The sequence below is a fragment of the Podarcis liolepis genome (assembly GCF_965112155.1).
Source record: "Podarcis liolepis genome assembly, chromosome: 6".
Taxonomy (NCBI): Eukaryota; Metazoa; Chordata; class Lepidosauria; order Squamata; family Lacertidae; genus Podarcis; species Podarcis liolepis.
In genome coordinates, this window is record NC_139559.1 from 95,153,008 (window position 1) to 95,171,403 (window position 18,396).

General features: G+C 44.7%; 1 protein-coding gene across 7 annotated transcripts in view; it reads right to left on the reverse strand.

Annotated features, from left to right (window-relative positions):
• Nucleotides 1–16,192, reverse strand: part of SEC16B (SEC16 homolog B, endoplasmic reticulum export factor) — a 56,889-nt gene extending 40,697 nt beyond the window's left edge. For 2 of the 7 annotated variants that reach the window (XM_083507091.1, XM_083507088.1), the window contains exons 1-8: nucleotides 16,106–16,191; nucleotides 12,908–13,264; nucleotides 7,792–7,883; nucleotides 5,399–5,519; nucleotides 4,479–4,629; nucleotides 4,125–4,272; nucleotides 1,833–1,987; nucleotides 103–164 (exon numbers count right to left, since the gene is read on the reverse strand). In XM_083507091.1, the coding sequence (XP_083363217.1) occupies nucleotides 103–164; nucleotides 1,833–1,987; nucleotides 4,125–4,272; nucleotides 4,479–4,629; nucleotides 5,399–5,519; nucleotides 7,792–7,883; nucleotides 12,908–13,203 (1,025 nt within the window). In that variant the 5' untranslated portion in view covers nucleotides 13,204–13,264; nucleotides 16,106–16,191. Of the gene's footprint in view, nucleotides 1–102; nucleotides 165–1,832; nucleotides 1,991–4,124; nucleotides 4,273–4,478; nucleotides 4,630–5,398; nucleotides 5,520–7,791; nucleotides 7,884–12,907; nucleotides 13,265–14,164; nucleotides 14,423–16,105 lie in introns of those variants that run through there. The other 5 variants (XM_083507090.1, XM_083507087.1, XM_083507089.1 and 2 more) reach the window with 3 other exon arrangements.
• Between the last annotated feature and the right edge of the window lie 2,204 nt (nucleotides 16,193–18,396).

An 18,396-nucleotide genomic window follows, 5' to 3' on the forward strand; every position in this document is an offset into this window, starting at 1 on the left:
GGGGTTGGACTCGATGGCCCTTGTAGTCTCTTCCAACTCTATGATTCTATGATTCTGTGTGAGAATGAAAACTTAAGTTGTACTCTTTCAGAGGTCATGTACCTGATCAGAGGTCCTGGGAAGGCTCTCAATTCTTCCTGCTCAGCTGTATCATGTAGGATCACCTGGAAAACAAGGAAAGAGTCAGTGAGTGGGATTCGGATAATTGTCTGCACTCACTGTAGCTAAAGTGGTTGTAGAAAGTATGCTATGTTGTGCTTGTTTTAGTCATCTAGGGTTGCGTAAGCTCTTTGAACATCTTCCTGCCCTTGTCTCTCTTCCTATGGCACACAATCAGGCAACTGCAAATTCAGCTTTCTGGTTTTATGCATATCTGAGGGATCAGAAGTGTGTGTGTGTGCACGCGCGCGCGTGCGTGCGCGCAAGATGCCATTGGCTTGTGCAGTTTTCTGGGTTCGTGCTAATCTGAGGGATTAAAAGGAAAAATATACTGTATTTTTTGCACCATAACACTCACTTTTTTCCTCCTAAAAAGTAAGGGGAAATGTCTGTGTGTGTTATGGAGGGAATGCCTACGGGTGGCATGCCTATGGATTTTCCTCCTCTAAAAACTACGTGCGTGTTATGGTCGGGTGCATGTTATAGAGCGAAAAATACGGTATATTCTTCCATTCAGAAGCACACAGGAAATAGTTACAAGCACAGCCTGTATTTTAATACTTTGTTGGAAGCCGCCCAGAATGGCTGGGGAAACCCAGCCAGATGGGTGGGGTATAAATAATAAATTACTATTATTATTATTATTATTATTATAAGAAATGAAAGAAAGAAGTAGTAGGCCTGAAAAGAGGAGTACCAGAAAGTGACAACTGACAACTGCCCCAAAACACCAAAACAAAGAATCTGCAATCCCGAGGGGAGTTGTTTGGAGCCCAGTTTCCCCCAATTTATCCCCATTTCAGGTAAGCCCACATATACAGGGGCAAAGCATGGAGACTGGTGTCATCGAGGGATGTGGGCTATGCAAATAAAAACAGTTACAAACACATAGAAAATGTCTCTGTAGACAAGCCCTAACAATATTATTCAGTAAATCAGCTGAAGCTGAAAGGTAATGGCTTGTCTGGGGCAACCTAGTAAATTTATGGTGGAGAGATTTGAACAATGATATTTGTGACCCCTTAATAACTAGAGAAGCTATTTCATAGGAATCCCCATGGCAAGGGGGTCACAGAATAGGGTCTGCAATATGAATTCTCCCAGCTGCCTGCAGAATCTCTGCTTTCTTCCTTTTAAAGAGAATGTTTCTACTGATTGTGATGAACCTTGAAATGGATGTTGGGTGTTTCTGCCAAACAGCTGGAAATCAGAGGGTGTCTAGAAGACGCTTTAAGCAAACACCAGGGGACAGGCTGATGTTGGGAGGGGCCAGCACAAAGAAGACTGTAAGAGCTGTTCAACAGTGGAATTTGCTGCCAAGAAGTGTGGTGGAGTCTCCTTCTTTGGAGGTCTTTAAGCAGAGGCTTGACAACCATATGTCAGGAGTGCTCTGCTGGTGTTTCCTGCTTGGCAGGGGGTTGGACTCGATGGCCCTTGTGGTCTCTTCCAACTCTATGATTCTATGATTCTATGATTCTAAGACATTCCCAAATCCACAGATAAAGGAATTGTTAAAACAAGGCTCATAGCTGACTGACAGCAAAATAAAACGACGAGAGAGGTGAGGCAGGAATGAAAGAGTGAAGTCAAGACTCAGGAGAAAGAACTGTCAAAGCAACGGAGGGCAGATTTGCAACAATCATCTCACTTCCAAGGGGCAAGTTAATGTTTACCTCCAGGCTGTGCATTTCGACAAGAGCAGGTTGCCCATCTGCTGGGTGATTAGGACATCCTCGGACCAGCTGCCCCCCAGCTCCAAAGCACACAGGTACATGGGGGACTCGAAACTTCAGAGGTGCCACAGGGTGAAGAGGAACTGGCAGGTCTTCTGCTAAATGACAAGACCGGGACCGTTAGTGACTTGTCATTGGCTTAGGCCAGAGGCTGATCCCAGACTGACAAGAAAGCAAGCCAGCTAAAACGCACATCAAATAAGCTGCTCAGTGAGCTGTAAATCTGAAAGCAGGCAGGAAGAATAACTGCCTTGTCATAGGGGGTGACAGTGAAGGGAACAGAACTCAACTCAACTCAACAACAGAAAGCAGGAAAGACATAGAGGAAGCTTGGCAGGGGGTTGGACTCGATGGCCCTTGTGGTCTCTTCCAACTCTATGATTCTATGATTCTAAGCTGATGCAAACAAAAAGAGTTTGGCCAAGTTCAGACACATGTTGGGCAGGTGCACTCTTTGCATTGGGAAGGTGGGAGCTTTACAGGCAAGTGTGGCCCCTGCATCACACATTATTGTAGATCAGGGCTGTGGAATCTGGCACTCTCCAGATCTCGTTGGACTCCTACAACTTCCATCCATGCCAAGCCAGTGCGTCCGATGATCAGTGATGTTGTGAGTTGTGCTTCAACCACTAATGGATGGCTACAGGTTATACCTTCCTTGTTTTAGATCATGGGTCAGCAAACTTACTGTGCCTCGGGCCAGTGTCTCCAGCGCCGATCACATGGTGGGCCGGAGGGTGGGGAAGCGCATGCCCATAGGCGTGCGCACACGCTATTTCCGATACACTTCCGGGTCAGAGGAGCACTAGAAATAGTTTGTGCACATGTGCATGGGCCTCCTTTGACCCAGATGTGCACTGGAAATAACGCTTGCGCATGCGCATGCACAAATAACACTTGCGCATGTGCACAAGCTATTTCCGGTGCTCCTCCTACCCGGAAGTGGGTAGCTGCGTAGCACCAGTAAGAGCAGGCGGTGGCAGTGGGCGGCGGGGGTTGCCGCAGGCCGGATAAACGAGTCCCTCGGGGCCTTATCTGGCCCACGGGCCTTAGTTTGGAGATCTCTGTTTTAGATCCACACAAAAATGGGGGCCATCCAGTAAGTGACTGAAGTAAACCTTTGTTTGACATGCCTCCTGCCAGACTCTGAGCCCCAGACTAGAAGGATGCCTCTCGTTCAATGTGTCTAAACAAAGAACTGACTCAGTCTCACAGAAGGATGTGATTTCACAAGCAAAAAGGGTACATGGATGAGAAGTACAGATCACTACTCCTGCCAAACCTTCCCACAGCTTTTCTCCATCATAGTTTTTGTCTCCAGCTGAGCTCTGACACCAGTTAGAAAAGAACTTGGAGGTAATTCACAGGCAAATGGAGGGTTTTGTGCAAATCTGCTCCTGCACCATCCTTCTGCTTTTAAACTCAAACCTCACCCCTCTTTTAGGTGATGGGAACACTCCCATGTTTAGACACACACAAATAGCATTATTTATTTAACGTATTCAGAAAGGACTCATTCAAGTGTCCTACATGCCAGGAAACAAAATTCCTGCGGATTAAACCACAGGTAATACAGGTTACACAGAAAGCGGGAGGATGTTAGGATACTGATGTTCCATTTCACCTAAACAGATGTGTGGAGCTGTTGTATGTCACATGTCTGCTTACATTCCAGCACAGCTTGCTGGGAACTTCCATTTGTGTATAGCTTTTGCCTTATGCTTCTTGCTCTTAGACATGAAGGAGAGCAGACATGTTTTCTTTGTCTTGATCTATGCTGAATAAACTGCTTGTAAATATGCTTTCCATATACCTCTGTCCGCCAATCCATCGCGAAGAGTTTGTTATCTCTGCTGGCTTGCGTGCTCAGCTTCTGAAAGGCTTCTGAAGCTCTGAGTCGCACCTTTTGATGCAGAACCGAGGACTGGAGTTCGACCAGCTACCGGCCGGTGGGCTGGAGCCAGCTGGGGGTCTGCCAATTGCCCCCGTTCCCTTGGACGCATCCCAACACTCACAAGGTGTCTTACAATGCAAATGTTGAAAAGAAAAGGGCTGAACATGCACAATAACAACACCAGATTAAAAACCTATATCGGGGGTCAGATTGGAGGGATGAAGAAAAATCCATGCAAAGAAAGAATGCACGGTGGTGGCCCTGATGCTAGACTCGAGGTGTTGGCAAATGCCTTGGTCACCTGTACACCAGATGTTGCTGGTTTTGGAATACCTTACCTGCCTGAATGGGGCTCCAGTCCTTGGAGGGAGCTGCTTCGTAGTGGCTGGAGGGATCGTACATGTACTGGCTAAGCTCATAGCTACTTGAGCTGAGGCCCGATTCCTTATACTTTAGGAGCATGCTTGGTTCCTCAGGCAATGGAACCTACAATAGAGAAGAGGAGCGGGGAAGAGGCGGAATAGAAGGAAAGATGGTCTTGACGAAAGCAAAGGGAAAACGAACTGCAACACCCTTTACAGAGAACTTTAAAGCTGGCATTTGCTTTCTAAGGCTCTCAGGCCTATCAAAGTAGCACCAGCTGGGATGAGGGAAGAAGAAAGGATACCCTGGACAAGCCCCAAAGCTCGCACCTCATGCGCTGGAACACTGGTGTTCTCCTGGAGCTTCCACTGGAATTCATCCTGAATCTGTCCTTGTTGCAAAGGATAACTGTAGTTTATATCATAGGAGCCATCTTTCTTTGAACTGTAATTGTCTTCGTAGGACTCATGCCTCTTAGACCTTATTGAAGAAGGGTAGCAAAAGGGGAGGGAGATAGAGAGATTTTGTTTACAAATCTGTTGGCTGCACTCTCACAGATAGCTCATGCATCTCCCCACAGGAGAGCATGATTACGCATTAAGGGCACATTTGTGCATATTTTGAGGCTGTTTGGGTTCCAGGGTCTTACTTGAGTGAAAAACAAAAACGGATCTATTAAAGATGACCTCCTAACTTTTCTTTATTGAAATGTTTGCAGTGGTTGGATTTCAGATTTGCTGCAAATAACAGGGCAACATATCTAGTTCTCCAGGACCGAAGAAGAAGAAGAAGAAGAAGAAGAAGAAGAAGAAGAAGAAGAAGAGTAGTAGTTTGGATTTTATATCCCGCTTTATCACTACCCTAAGGAGTCTCAAAGCGGCTAACATTCTCCTTTCCCTTCTTCCCCCACAACAAACACTCTGTGAGGTGAGTGAGGCTGAGAGACTTCAGAGAAGTGTGACCAGCCCAAGGTTACCCAGCAGCTGCATGTGGAGGAGCGGAGACGCGAACCCGGTTCACCAGATTACGAGTCCACTGCTCTTAACCACTACACCACACTGGCCTGCAGAGTGCACATCCCGGGACTATACTCACCTGGCAAAGGTCTCAGGAGCCTCCTGTGGGGAAACGTGCTTCCCTGAGGCACACTGCAAGAGCAGAGAGTCACCAAGTGTCCTTCACAGACACTGGATTAAGGAGATCTTAGTCATTTCCCAGTTGGGTGGGTCAGCTCATGGGATTTCCTTACCAAACTGGAGTCCCATTGTGATGCTCTGCAAAGCCGCTGCTTTCTACCCGATGTTGATCTCTGTAATAGTTCTGGTCCCAGTAATTTGTACCTTCGCCCCAGGTATCTCTCTGTCTTGGATCTACATACTCAGAGAAAATAAAAAGGAGCAGCTCTACCTCCAGGCATCTGAAACATTTAAAAACTGATAAAGCTACCTTGGAGACACCAGATACGATCGCCTTTTGTTGTCAAAGGGGCTATGCTTAGAAACAAAGTACATCTGATTACTGGAGGCCTTTTAAAGTCATGTACACCAGAGGGTTTTTTACACATGTGAATGCACAAACATAGGCAACGTGTGTGCACATACTTACACACCGGAACTTACAAGTGTTTGTTCATTCTTAAAATTTCTATATTGCCCCTCATCAATGATACAAGGTCTGTTCACTATAATACAAAACAATTCCAATAAAACCATACGGAAAAGTGCCAGAATCCACAGTAGAACAGTAAGCTACACCCCAGGCGCCAGGATTATCAACTCACAAATGCTTGGAGGAACATTTATAATTTGTTAGGCTCAGTCAAAGGCTCACTCAAAATCTACCTTTAGATTAAGAAAGGTCTATGTACGACTGAAGGGACGCGGGTGGCGATGTGGGTAAAACCTCAGCGCCTAGGACTTGCCGATCGCATGGTCGGCGGTTCGAATCCCCGCGACGGGGTGAGCTCCCGTCGTTCGGTCCCAGCGCCTGCCAACCTAGCAGTTTGAAAGCACCCCCGGGTGCAAGTAGATAAATAGGGACCGCTTACTAGCAGGAAGGTAACCGGCGTTTCCGTGTGCTGCGCTGGCTCGCCAGATGCAGCTTGTCACGCTGGCCACGTGACCCGGAAGTGTCTGCGGACAGCGCTGGCTCCCGGCCTCTTAAGTGAGATGAGCGCACAACCCTAGAGTCTGGCAAGACTGGCCCGTACGGGCAGGGGTACCTTTACCTTTACCTTTATGTACGACTGAAACCTGGCAGGGGCAAAATGGCCTTCCCCTCTCCATCTGGCCCACGTTCACACCTAAGCAATACCCTCTGTCCCCTCACCACCCTTTATATACGCCTGCCTTGAGTGTTTTTTGCCAGATTAAAATATGTCCTTGGACTCTGATCATGCTTTTGCTTGCCTGTCTGAATGGAGAAGGGTGGGTGTGGGTGGAAACTAACCTACTGCATAAAGGTAAAATTCACACTCGTGCCCCGCCCACTTTAGCCTCTGGTTCTGCCTTCCACTTGCATCTGGCCAGTCTCAAGCTCTCCTAGAAAGAAAGTTATGCAGCAAAATGTGCCGGTACTTTCTAAGCAATTTCTGTGAAATGAGAGTGGTGTTGGCTACCACGTTTATTTTTTCTGAGAGAGAGATCTCCATAATCAGGACCAGCAGAGCATTTCCCATGGTAAGCCGCCAGGGGCAGCTGTCTCTCTAACTCTATGTCATGCCATGCTCCCGGTGGCAGCCATTTTGTGTTATGCCATGCCCACTACATGGCAGCCATTTTGTGACTGGCACCCCCAGCACTCCCTCAAAATTTGAAATGTGCCCACTAATCCAAAACGGTTGGCAACCCTTGTCTTACTATATTGTATCCAAATTGTGCATGGTGGTTCCTCAGATTAAGGAGTGAATATTCGCCTATGTTTGGATAGTGTTGGACATCATTTTAAATCAAGATAACAGGCTGAACTTTTCAAAACTTCTAGATTCTATCCACCGATTTCAAAACTGCACTGATTTTTTGGTTTCTTAAAATTCCTGCATAACTCAAGGTATAAATGTATTAGTAAATAAATAAATCTGGGACTTCCAGGGCCTGTAAATGGGGTGACATTTAGGCTCAGAACTAGTTCTGAAAAAGTACTGAGAATTTTGAGCCTGTGAGACAAAAAAATCACATTCTTGCTGAGGTGGACGTCTTTTTTTTCTTTTTCTTTTTAAAAAAAATCCAGAATTTATCAAATGAGGAGGGTCATTGAACACAGCAAATGAGACAATGGTAAATCTAGCCACAGAGAATTGTTGGGCTGTGTACATTTAAAGCACGTCTTTAAGTACATGAGTTCCTCCAAAGAATCCTAGGAAGAGTAGTTTGTTAATAGGGGTAAACCACAGTTCACACAAATTATTTTCTGGGTTGGGGAAAATAATGGGGATTCAATGTGGTTTCAGTGTGTGGTGTGTACGCAGCCTTTTACAACACAGAGCCATGAAGGAGAGACAGAGGCAGAGAACAAGCATGGCGTAAGGAAGGCTTTGAATATGTACAGACGCACACATCACCAGAATGAATTCCAGAATTCCTCTTCAACCCAGTTCCATCAAGTATTTTTAAACCAGTTTTGTTTCTGTGGAGAATGCCGTACCTCTCTCACTCTGCCAGGTTTGGGGGTATCTCTGGTAGTCGCCATGCGCATAATCTTCCGCAAAGGTCCGGTGATGGTCTTCATAACCTTGCCTGAAGCGTGGCCCAAAGGAGAGAGAGAGAGCAGAAAGGGAGATGGAGGAAGCTGCTTTGGGTTACTGTCTAAATTCCTCGTTATTTGTGAGGATAAAAAAGTCAGGAGGGAAATGCTGTCAGAAACAGTTCCAAAAACTGCTATGGAAGGGAATAAATGGGCTATAATGACCACTTGGTAATTGAAATGACCTTCTCTCCCATTTCCAGCTCTGTATTTGATCATTGAAAAATATGAATACAGACCACAAATAAATCCGTTGATGTTCTACTTACTTTACTTCACTGATGCAGTGAATAGCTAGCCTGTCTATAATTCATCAGGGTGAATTGTGAGAGGAGACAAGGCAAATGAGATCAGGAACGAGAGCAGGAGCAAGTTACAGGATAAAGAAGCAGTGTGACCACAACAGTAGATGTGATATAGGAGATAACATAGGCCCAAATCAGATAAAAAGCAGGAAATCATGGTTTCTGCTATGTAAACAAGCTGCAGCAAGCATAATGTTTGTATACTCCTCTTCTTACACAAGCTTTCAATTTCAGTTCTGAACTAACCACGGTTCCCCATAGCATCCAAATTAAGGGAACTGTGGTTTGTTTCAGACTATGTTTAGTGAGAACTAGTTGGGGGCAAACGGTGATTTCAAGTGAACAAACGGTGATTTGTTTTCTGGAACAATAGTTTAAATCAGGGTTAAATCAGGGACTTCTGGGTTAGCGCCTCCGGCAATGGTGGAATTCCTCTGATCGGGAGGAACCCGCTCCGTGTAAATCAGGGTCTGGCCGCCACGGCAAAGGCGGAGACCCATTAAAAACCACAGGCGGGAGAAGCCTGTGGACGTGGGATTCGGCTGGCACCTTTTGCGCCCCCCACTCGGGGAAACCCAGTTTCGGGGGTCCGGAGCGACGTGGGGTGAGTGGCTGCTTCTTTCACGGAGGGAAGCCGCATTGCCGTTGCCGGAGAGCGCTGACTTTTTTCCTGTGGACAATTGGACTTTAAACAACTACCCGTGAGGAGAACGGAAAATTGGACCTTTAAACATCTTAATTCGGCACCGAAATGGGAAGGTTTCAAACAGGAAGTCCGCCTTCCTCTTTTGTAAATAGATAGAGCAAAGACGCTGCAAGCTAAAGTCTTGGAGAGCCTTTTGTAAAGGACTAAATTTCCATCAGTTAAAATTATTAAACCCCCCTTGGAAGCAGGAGAAGAGGGGGGAAATTTTAGATTGCCAAAGCCTGCAGGAGAGAGAGTGAAGAAAGACAAATCACCACCGTTTTGAACCTGGGAACGGGCTGTCAGTAAGTTTGACGTTTTGGGAAAGTCCATTGACTGTGAATAAAACGTATGTTGACAGATAGTTAAATAAGAGAAATATATTGTTTCCATTGCTTCCTTTTGCACTTAAAAAGGAGCAAAAGTAACTGAAAGATTGAAACTAACTTTGCTGCTGGATCTGTGTTTAAAAGGACGGATACAAATAGAAATTGTTTCCTCTAGAGGGAGCTTTTGAAACTGTTGCAGGAGTGGAGCTGGGGAATTTTCTAGCTGCAGAGACAAAAGACCGTGGGAATCAGAGACTGACCTTGGACAAGAATGTCGACAGAAGAAGCCTTAGTGATTGCATTTTGCAAGACAAGTGCTTTATTGGAACAGCTTCATGAGAAGATGGATGTGATGGCTATTAAAATTGATAATTTGGGACAAAAAATGACTGATTTGGGACAAGAAGTGAATATCTATACAGAAACTACTCAGGAATCGATCCAGGAATCTACTTCGACATGGCAAGTTGTGGAGAAGACGAGGGAGAAAGTTATTCTAGAATCTCAAGTAATACAAGTGGAGAGAGCCTCAGTCTTACAGAGACAATTTGATGAATATAAGCTGTTGCCTTCTATGTTTGAATTTAGAGAAAGCCAATTGAAACACGTCCTGAAATATCTTTTGGACTCTAGTTTTGATTATGGAGAATGGGCTGACCAGTCGAGAAGGAATAAAGACATTGTTAGGTTGGAGCTTCCCCGAGATCTACTCCTCAGCGCCAAAGGAAGGAAATTAAGAACAAGATCAGCAGAAGATAAAGTAAAGTGTAGGTATAAATATGAAGAAGCTCTGCAGAAGGGACATGGAAAAGAGTTAAGAGCCTTGGACAGGAGATCACCAGGTTGATGGACCATATGGATTGATATAAAGGACTTGCAGAATCCGAGACCAGGGAGAAGAGACGGTGGAAGAAGATTGGAAAAAAGTTTTAAAAATTTATTTATAGAAACATTGTAAAATTAATGAGTGTTAGAAAAATGTTGGAATGAAAATACATGGCTTTAGTAGAAATGTTATAAGGAGTTAAGTACAAATAAGTTTCAGGGTATTAATGGTAAGATAAGGTTAAAATAGATTATGATAATTATATGATAGAAAATAGTGAAAGATGGAAAGGATTTGCTGAAACAATCAATAACTAGAACACAAAAAAGGGAGGTGTGAGGAGGTCGATGAAACAAGTTAATGAAAGACAGAGATATGGAAATATTGGAGGTGTTTTTAATTGTTTTTGCTCTTGCTTTTGTTTTGATGTATTGTGTCTTTTGTTTTTTCTTTTTTTATGTATAGTATTGATTTGCATTGTTTATTTTTTCTTTCCTTTTTTTTCCTTCTGTAATCTTTAAACCTTTAATAAATAGTATTTTTTAAAAAATAGTTTAAATCAGGGTTAGCCAACATCGTGCTCTCTAGATCTTGTTGGACTCCAACTTCTATCAGCCTCCACCAGCAGGGCCAGTGATTAGGGATGATGGGGGCTGTAGTTCAGCAACTTCTGTAGGGCCCATAATAATAATAATTTATGTATACCCCACCCATCTGGCTGGGTTTCCCCAGCCACTCTGGGCGGCTTCCAACAAAATATTAAAATACAATAGTCTGTTAAACATTAAAAGCTTCCCTAAACAGGGGTCCCTGCAGATATCTGCTAAAAGTCTGGTAGTTGTTGGCTAAGCAAACAACAGTTTCCTAATTCGGGCATCGCTGAGAACTGTGGTTTGTGTAAACCTGGAAGTGAAAGCTTCCAACTTCTCTGCAGATGCATTAGGGGAGGAGAGAACAGCCAAAACTCATCACAGCTTGTTCATATAGCGGGAAAACATAAGGCCTGAGCACATGAGTCTTAAACGTGAACAGTGCCCCCCTCACACATACACCCCTCAGCATCCTCAGACGCACAGGCTCCTCTTTAGACCTCTGTCAAATTAGCTCGAATATCTGATGCATCTGGTTGAACATGCAACTGGAAACCCTCCTAAGAGAAGAGATCCTGGTCACAGGGAGATTACTAAGGACATTCAACAAAAGACGCTAAGAAATGCTCTGCAACCTTTGTGCTAATTACTCAAAGGTCTACTGACGGAGCCCAATTTGAGAAGAGCATTTACTATGGCCCGTTTCCATTCTATACCCACGGCCTTCCTTCAGGGGATTTACTCTAAGACCCCTATTACTCAGCGTCTATGTCCATGCACAATGAATGAAGTAGAGGACTTCATACATTTCTTTTTCTACTGCCCTATTTATGAGCCAATAAGATCTAAGCTCCTCCTCCTGATCCCGTCCACCATTACGTCTAAGGAAGACTGTTTGAAATCGCTTCTTGTGGACGCAAATCCCCAAATTTCACGTGGGGTGGCAATCTTCATAGTGCAGGCTCTGAAACTCAGGGCTACTCTGACAGGGTAGTGTGTCCTAGACCTGGACCTGTTTTAATTCTTTTTATTACATTTTTTTTTTTAAACTCAATGTGCCGAGCTTATTTTGGGGCCATTTTATGCTTTATATATATCCGCATATTAGATTTTTGGCGCTGGCAACTAAATCTTTGCATTATTGTCTTAGGGTAATTTAAATGTCATTACGCCGGCAATATCGCCTTGAATTTTGCTTGGTTGCTTGTCTCTAGCATTTTTGTATTGTCTTATTTTGCTATAGCTGTATGCTAATGCAATAAAGGTTTGATGTTGTTGTTGTACTCAAAGGTCTAAAGCGTACCAAACGTGTACCCAATGATGCTGGATGGGACCCAAGTGTGAACCCTTACATCATCCATGCTGGAAATGCCTATAGTTATCCAATGTCTGAATCAGGCCATTGTTTTTTCAGTGATTTTTAAAATTATTTACTGAGGTCACAGGGAGCCCCAAATTAGTTTGGAGTAGTGCAGCAGGAAAGAGGCTGAATAATTCTTTTTCCCTGGGCATTTTCCAACTAAAAATCCCACACACAATCTCCTTCTTTCACCCCAGCAGAAAAGATCTGCAGATCCAGTAGATTTCCCACACACAGAGAGAGAGAAAGCTACTAGAGGGATCCTGTAAATGAGGAGATAGTTATCCCTCTCTTCCTCCTTTGGAACTACTTGGATTAAATGCTCTGATTTGGAGTTCCTCACAGCTGCATTAATATAAAAAAACAAACAAACATTGGAACTGAAGTGATAAATGAATGTTTGAGGCCCTCTGTACGAAACAGAGAAGGGCTAGGAGTCTATATGGAAGAAGAAGCTCTGCTGATCTCTCTGCAAAGTCCCCCAATCCTTCTGAGTGTTGTCTTTCTCAAGTCATAATAATAATAATAATAATAATAATAATAATAATAATAATAATAATAATTTATTATTTGTACCCCACCCATCTGGCTGGTTTTCCCCAGCCACTCTGGGCGGCTTCCAACAAAGATTAAAAATACATTAAAATATCACAAATTAAAAACTTCCCTGAACTTCCCAGATGTCTTCTAAAAGTCAGGTAGTTGTTGTTCTCTTTGACATCTGGTAGGAGGGCATTCCACAGGGCGGGTGCCACCACCGAGAAGGCCCTCTGCCTGGTTCCCTATAGCTTTGCTTCTCGCAATGAGGGAACCGCCAGAAGACCCTCAGAGCTGGACCTCAGTGTCCGGGCAGAACGATGGGGGTGGAGACACTCCTTCAGGTATACTGGGCCGAGGCCGTTTAGGGCTTTAGAGGTCTTACCTTGAATATGACCGGTTGGGATAGCCAGTTTCATAATACTCTGCTCTGGAGTTTGGCCTCCTATAGTCCTGGAGTCCTGGGTGATGGGCAGCATGGTGGTATTCTACTCGAGCATCTGGCCAAGGCTGAGGCCTAGCCCAGGGTTCATGGTGGTACAGCCACTCACTGCTGTGCCTGGATTGAGGCGGTGGAATGCCATGGGAAACTGCCCTCCATGGACCCCTCTCGTAGCCTTCCATGTGGGGAACATGTCTCCCTTGTGGCTGGGGCTGCTGCCGTGGGACCCAAGGATCCATCTTGGACTTTCTGCAGGGCCTGCTTTCGTTCAGATTTCCTTACCAAACCTGCTTCGGCTTCCTGCAAAGATAAGCATAATTTTAAGAGAGGTGACGCAACAAAAACAGCCCGTCTTTAAAATATCCCAAGGTTTCCATGCCTCATGGTTCCCTGCAGACACACATTAGAGCACATGGACAGTAGCCTGCAAAGGGCTCCCGTGTAAAAAGCAAGGAAGCCCATTGACAAGCTCAGTGGCAGGGCAGGTCACAGGTTCAATACCCGGTGTCTAAATAAATGCACTAAAATTGTATGAGTTGGTGCAAAAGATGGGTCTGTGTAAACACGTATTTTACTTTGCTTTATTTTGAACACTGAGTTTGTTCAGAGGTTGGCATTTTAGGCACAGAGTTCTGACAAGCTAGGAACACTGAATGGACAGCATTCAACATGACTGATCTCAACATTTAACAACAAGAATTACAAAGCACCTTTTTTAAGTCCTCAGAGAACTTCACATACACTATTTCAGCATCTTACAGCAGTCCTGTAAAACTGTGGCTGGCATACGACCAACTAATAAATTCATAACTGAAGTGAGAACGGAACTGAACACTTAGTTGCTCTCTCAACTAGTACATCCCTGTATTCAAAACACACCTGCGAAGAAATCTTAAATGCCAGGTTCTGTAAGAACAAAAGGTATTTCTTCCCCTGCTGGACCATTTTTTAAAGGAACCCATGTCCTCTATATTTTGCACTACTAATCATTGTCAACCCATCTGCGGCAAGTCCTAACATCTGACCCTGCGCAAATGGTACGGACTCAATTTGTTTTTTCTTTTGTTTCACACCCACACCCTAGGCAGAGCAAACCAAGCTTCAATGGGATGTTCCAGGATAAATCCTGGGGTGAGCAACAATATTCCCACCAACACGTGAGCTTGTTTACACACACAAACACACACAGACACACCACACCTGGTTAAAAGTGAGACCACCAGCTACAGCTCTAAATGCCGGCCTCAGTCCTTCTCGTCCCCAAAGGCAGCTGTCAAAGTCCGCCTGCCACATCACTTGATGGCTCACTAACTCTGAGCCGGCGCTGGGTCAACGCTCCCTGCTTCTTCCTGTGCCAAAGTCCCAGCCAGTTCCATAGCACTGATTAAGCCGGGCAAAGGGCGCCTGGCCTGCTTGCTCAGAGACAAAGATACCTGTGGCTGTTTGTAAACGGCAGAGGGGATCCCTAACAAAGAAGCATAAAAGGCAAAAGAGTTTTCCGTATGTAGAAACACCAGGGAGCAGGAAAATTTGAAAACCCAGTATAGGGATGGAATTAATGTTCAGCATTTCTTTTCTTTTTTTCAAAAAAAATTATTGGTTTTCACAAAATTATAAACAAATAAACAAACATAAATCATAACCTTATTAATATTACACTTATTAACATTGTCAAGTGACTTCCTCGCTTCCCCTTGGTTGAATTTCAATGCATATCCTTTTAACGGTTTTCCAAATCATAGTTCTTATAAATTTAACTTGAACATTAACATCCTTAAATCTTTTCATTTTGAGATTGAACATATTAATTCATCACTTAGCTTATATAAAATCCTAAGCCAATCAAGTATCTGCAAGCTGTTTCCAATTAACTTAACATATTTAACTAAATAATCATTAAATTTTGTCCATTCTTCCTGATACTCCTCCTCCTTCTGGTCGCGGACTCTTCCGGTTAGGTCAGCTAGCTCCGAAAACTCCATCATCTTCATCTGCCATTCTTCCACCATAGGTAGTTCTTGCATTTTCCACTTTTTAGCCAGCATTTCTTTCTTTCTTTCTTTCTTTCTTTCTTTCTTTCTTTCTTTCTTTGCACCACAGTCTTTTGCCTCACATCTTCAAACATCCTCCTGCAGGCACAAGGGCCCAAAACAACTTCTTCTTTTTTGGTACTGAAAAGTGAATTGCTCCGAGAAGGAGCTGTACAGAGGATTCCCTTCCCTGAAAGAAACTGTTCCAAAGCAATGTGCAGCAGACACTGGTGAAAAAGCATTGTATGCTGCAAGACTCTGAACCACGCTTGGCCCATTCAGAGGAAGTAAGCCCTACCAGACTTGGCGTGTCATCCCTTGACATATTTTTGACAGTAGTCCACATTGTATTTTGCAGTTTGTTTGTTTTTTGTATTATTAATTGAATTTATATACCACTCTACAGTGGTACCTCAGGTTAAGTACTGAATTCGTTCTGGAGGTCCGTTCTTAACCTGAAAGTGTTCTTAACCTGAAGCCCCACTTTAGCTAATGGGGCCTCCCGCTGCTGCCGTGCCGCTGGAGCACGGTTTCTGTTCTCATCCTGAAGCAAAGTTCTTAACCTGAGGTAATATTTCTGGGTTAGTGGAGTCTGTATAACCTGAAGCGTATGTAACCCGAGGTACCACTGTATATCCAGAGGTCTCAGGGCGGTTCATATAAAAAGTTTCCATCCTTCCTGCCCCCCCCCCATCTTCACTAATGTAATTATTTAAACACACACACACACACACACACACACACACACACACACACCCTGCCCCCAGCTAGACGTTTCTGTGCTTAAAAATCTACCAGTCAACATGCCAACTTGATTTAAGCGTTTTAGAGCAAAGTTTTACACAATTCCTGCGATGGTTAATTCCTGGGGATGCAGCTGAAACAAAACACAAACCAGCCTGCAAGTGACTTTAACGTACAAAAGAAGGATTATTAGAATCAAAGGCCACCCGCCCACCTCCAGAGAGGGATCAAGTTTCCTAAATACGTTAACAAGTTGCATTTCATGCATTCTGCTTTTTACAAATTTTGAAATTGCGCCCCCCTCCCTTGCTTGCCTTATTCTTTGAAATGACTCCCTTTATTTATTGCTAAAAAAGGTTTTACTTACACCACCTATCACTAAAACAAAGTCTTTGCTTATGCCTCTCCATCCCATCATGACAACAAGCTGTGCTCCTGTCTGGCTTATTAGCATAGCCACGCCCACAGGCATTCCCCGCCACGTCAGCTAGTCGGAACCTTCCAGCTGGGATCCTTGCTTGCCGCCGGAACGTTAGTTACGCGCACTACAAATAAGGGAAAAGATAGGCGGCCGCATAGGCACCGCCATATAGAGAAGGTCACTTCGCTACTGGACAAAGGAATGAATTCCTTGGGCGCCTGCAAAGCGTTTTAATGCCCCTAATCGCTCCAAGCATCAAAGCAGCTGTACATATGTCAGCTATGTCTTGAGACAACTGCACCAGAAGCATTTTTTTAAAAAAAGAGAGGTTTTATCCCCATGGAGGGCTGTTTGCCGTGTTATTGTTATTTATTGATTAAATCTGCATGCCGCCTTTGATCCGAAGATCAATAGCTGTAGGAGCTATGGATGTTGCACTCTTGCGTGCAAATACATGAGAACAAGTGGAACCTGTAACAAAACGTTGCGGGATTTGAGCCGCTCTCTTCTCCCTCTCCGCACCTCCCTTTCCAGGCGCAATGTGTGTTATCAGTGGCGTAGCGTGGGTTGTCAGCACCCGGGGCAAGGCAAGTAATTTGCGCCCCCTAACCTGTGGATTTGCGCCCCCTAACCCTAACCCCCAGGTGTTGCGCCCGGTGCGGCCGGCCCCCCCCCCTGCACCCCCCACGCTACGCCACTGTGTGTTATCAGTCTTCCTCGTTTGCAACGTTTTTGTAGTTCTGCAACACCAAGCCTGCTGATAGCATCTTCTGCATGGAAAGTGCCATTTTGGCTGCACGCATAAGGCTGTTATTAGCATGTGGGACCATGCAACAAAATGCTGCAGCGGGAAGTGTCTCAGAGCAGAAACATCTGCATGCCCTTTAAGCATGTAATCCTGATGTGGAAGACAGGAATGTGCTGCATCACCCTGCAGGTAAATGGACACTTTTGTGATGAATGAAAACACTCCCAGCCAAATTTAAAACTAACATAGCAAGGAGGAGGCTGGAGAGACCCTTTCCCCCTGACGAGCTAGCTTTTTACTTGCAGGTAGTTGTTTTATTACATGATGGAGCAGTCATTCCACCTAAAGTCAGCTCTGTAACATCTATATTCCACCACCTCATTCTGCCGCATGCGAAGTGGAGGAGCTCCAGCGAGTTCGAGTGCTCTGTGCACGACTTTTCATCTGAATCGTTAGTGGAAAGGCACACTTCTGTTAATTGACGGAGCAGAAAACAAAACATTTCCTATCCACTCTGCCATGGCTCTGTAATTAAAAATGTTCCTCTGGGCTATATAGTATAGCCAAGAGACAATGGCACTGGAATATCCATAATTCATGGGGATGCATTATTTATTGGATTGCTTTGAATTTTAAGATTGGTTTAAAATGAGAATAAAACACTCCACATGCAGTTTATGTGCAGCTTGGTGGTGGTTGATTAAAGACCAAAACTCTAGATTCTTGGTAGCTTCTGAATTTTTTTGGGGGGGGGGGGTCTTTCTCTGTGTAACACCATTGCAGCACATCTAACACACACGCGTATAAAAACATACAGAAATTGGCATCGTCAAACTAAGCACATGCCTAGATCTCAGAATGGCTGAGAATAGCTTCTGAAGACGGCTTAGGAACCAGAGGAGGGCTTGGCAGAGCAGGGGGTGATGTGGAGGAAACCCAGCAAAACGTTTTCAGGTGATATAAAGTTACAACAGGTTTTTGCTTAATCTCACAGGGCACGTTGCTCATGCATAAGAGAAAACATCCTTGTGACCAGATGACCAGGGACAGGTTCCAGATTGCCATGTGCTGGACTGATGTGATGTGTACACTGAAGCACTTGCATTCGCACCCATGCTAGGTCATATTGCTGTAAGGCAGGGGTGGGGAAGCCAAAGGTGGCCCCCCAAGCCTCTCCGTCTGGCTCTCACGACTCTCCACAGGCCAAGGCCCCTTCCCAGCCACCTGGCTTGGCTTTGCAGCCACCTTGGGAGTGTTTTCACCTTGTCTCCCTGAACTCTGGTGGAGGAGTGTGTTTGTGTATGTACAGTGGTACCTCGGGTTAAGTACTTAATTTGTTCCGGAGGTCCGTACTTAACTTGAAACTGTTCTTAACCTGAAGCACCACTTTAGCTAATGGAGCCTCCCGCTGCCGCCGCGCGATCTCTGTTCTTATCCTGAAGCAAAGTTCTTAACCCGAGGTACTATTTCTGGGTTAGCGGAGTCTGTA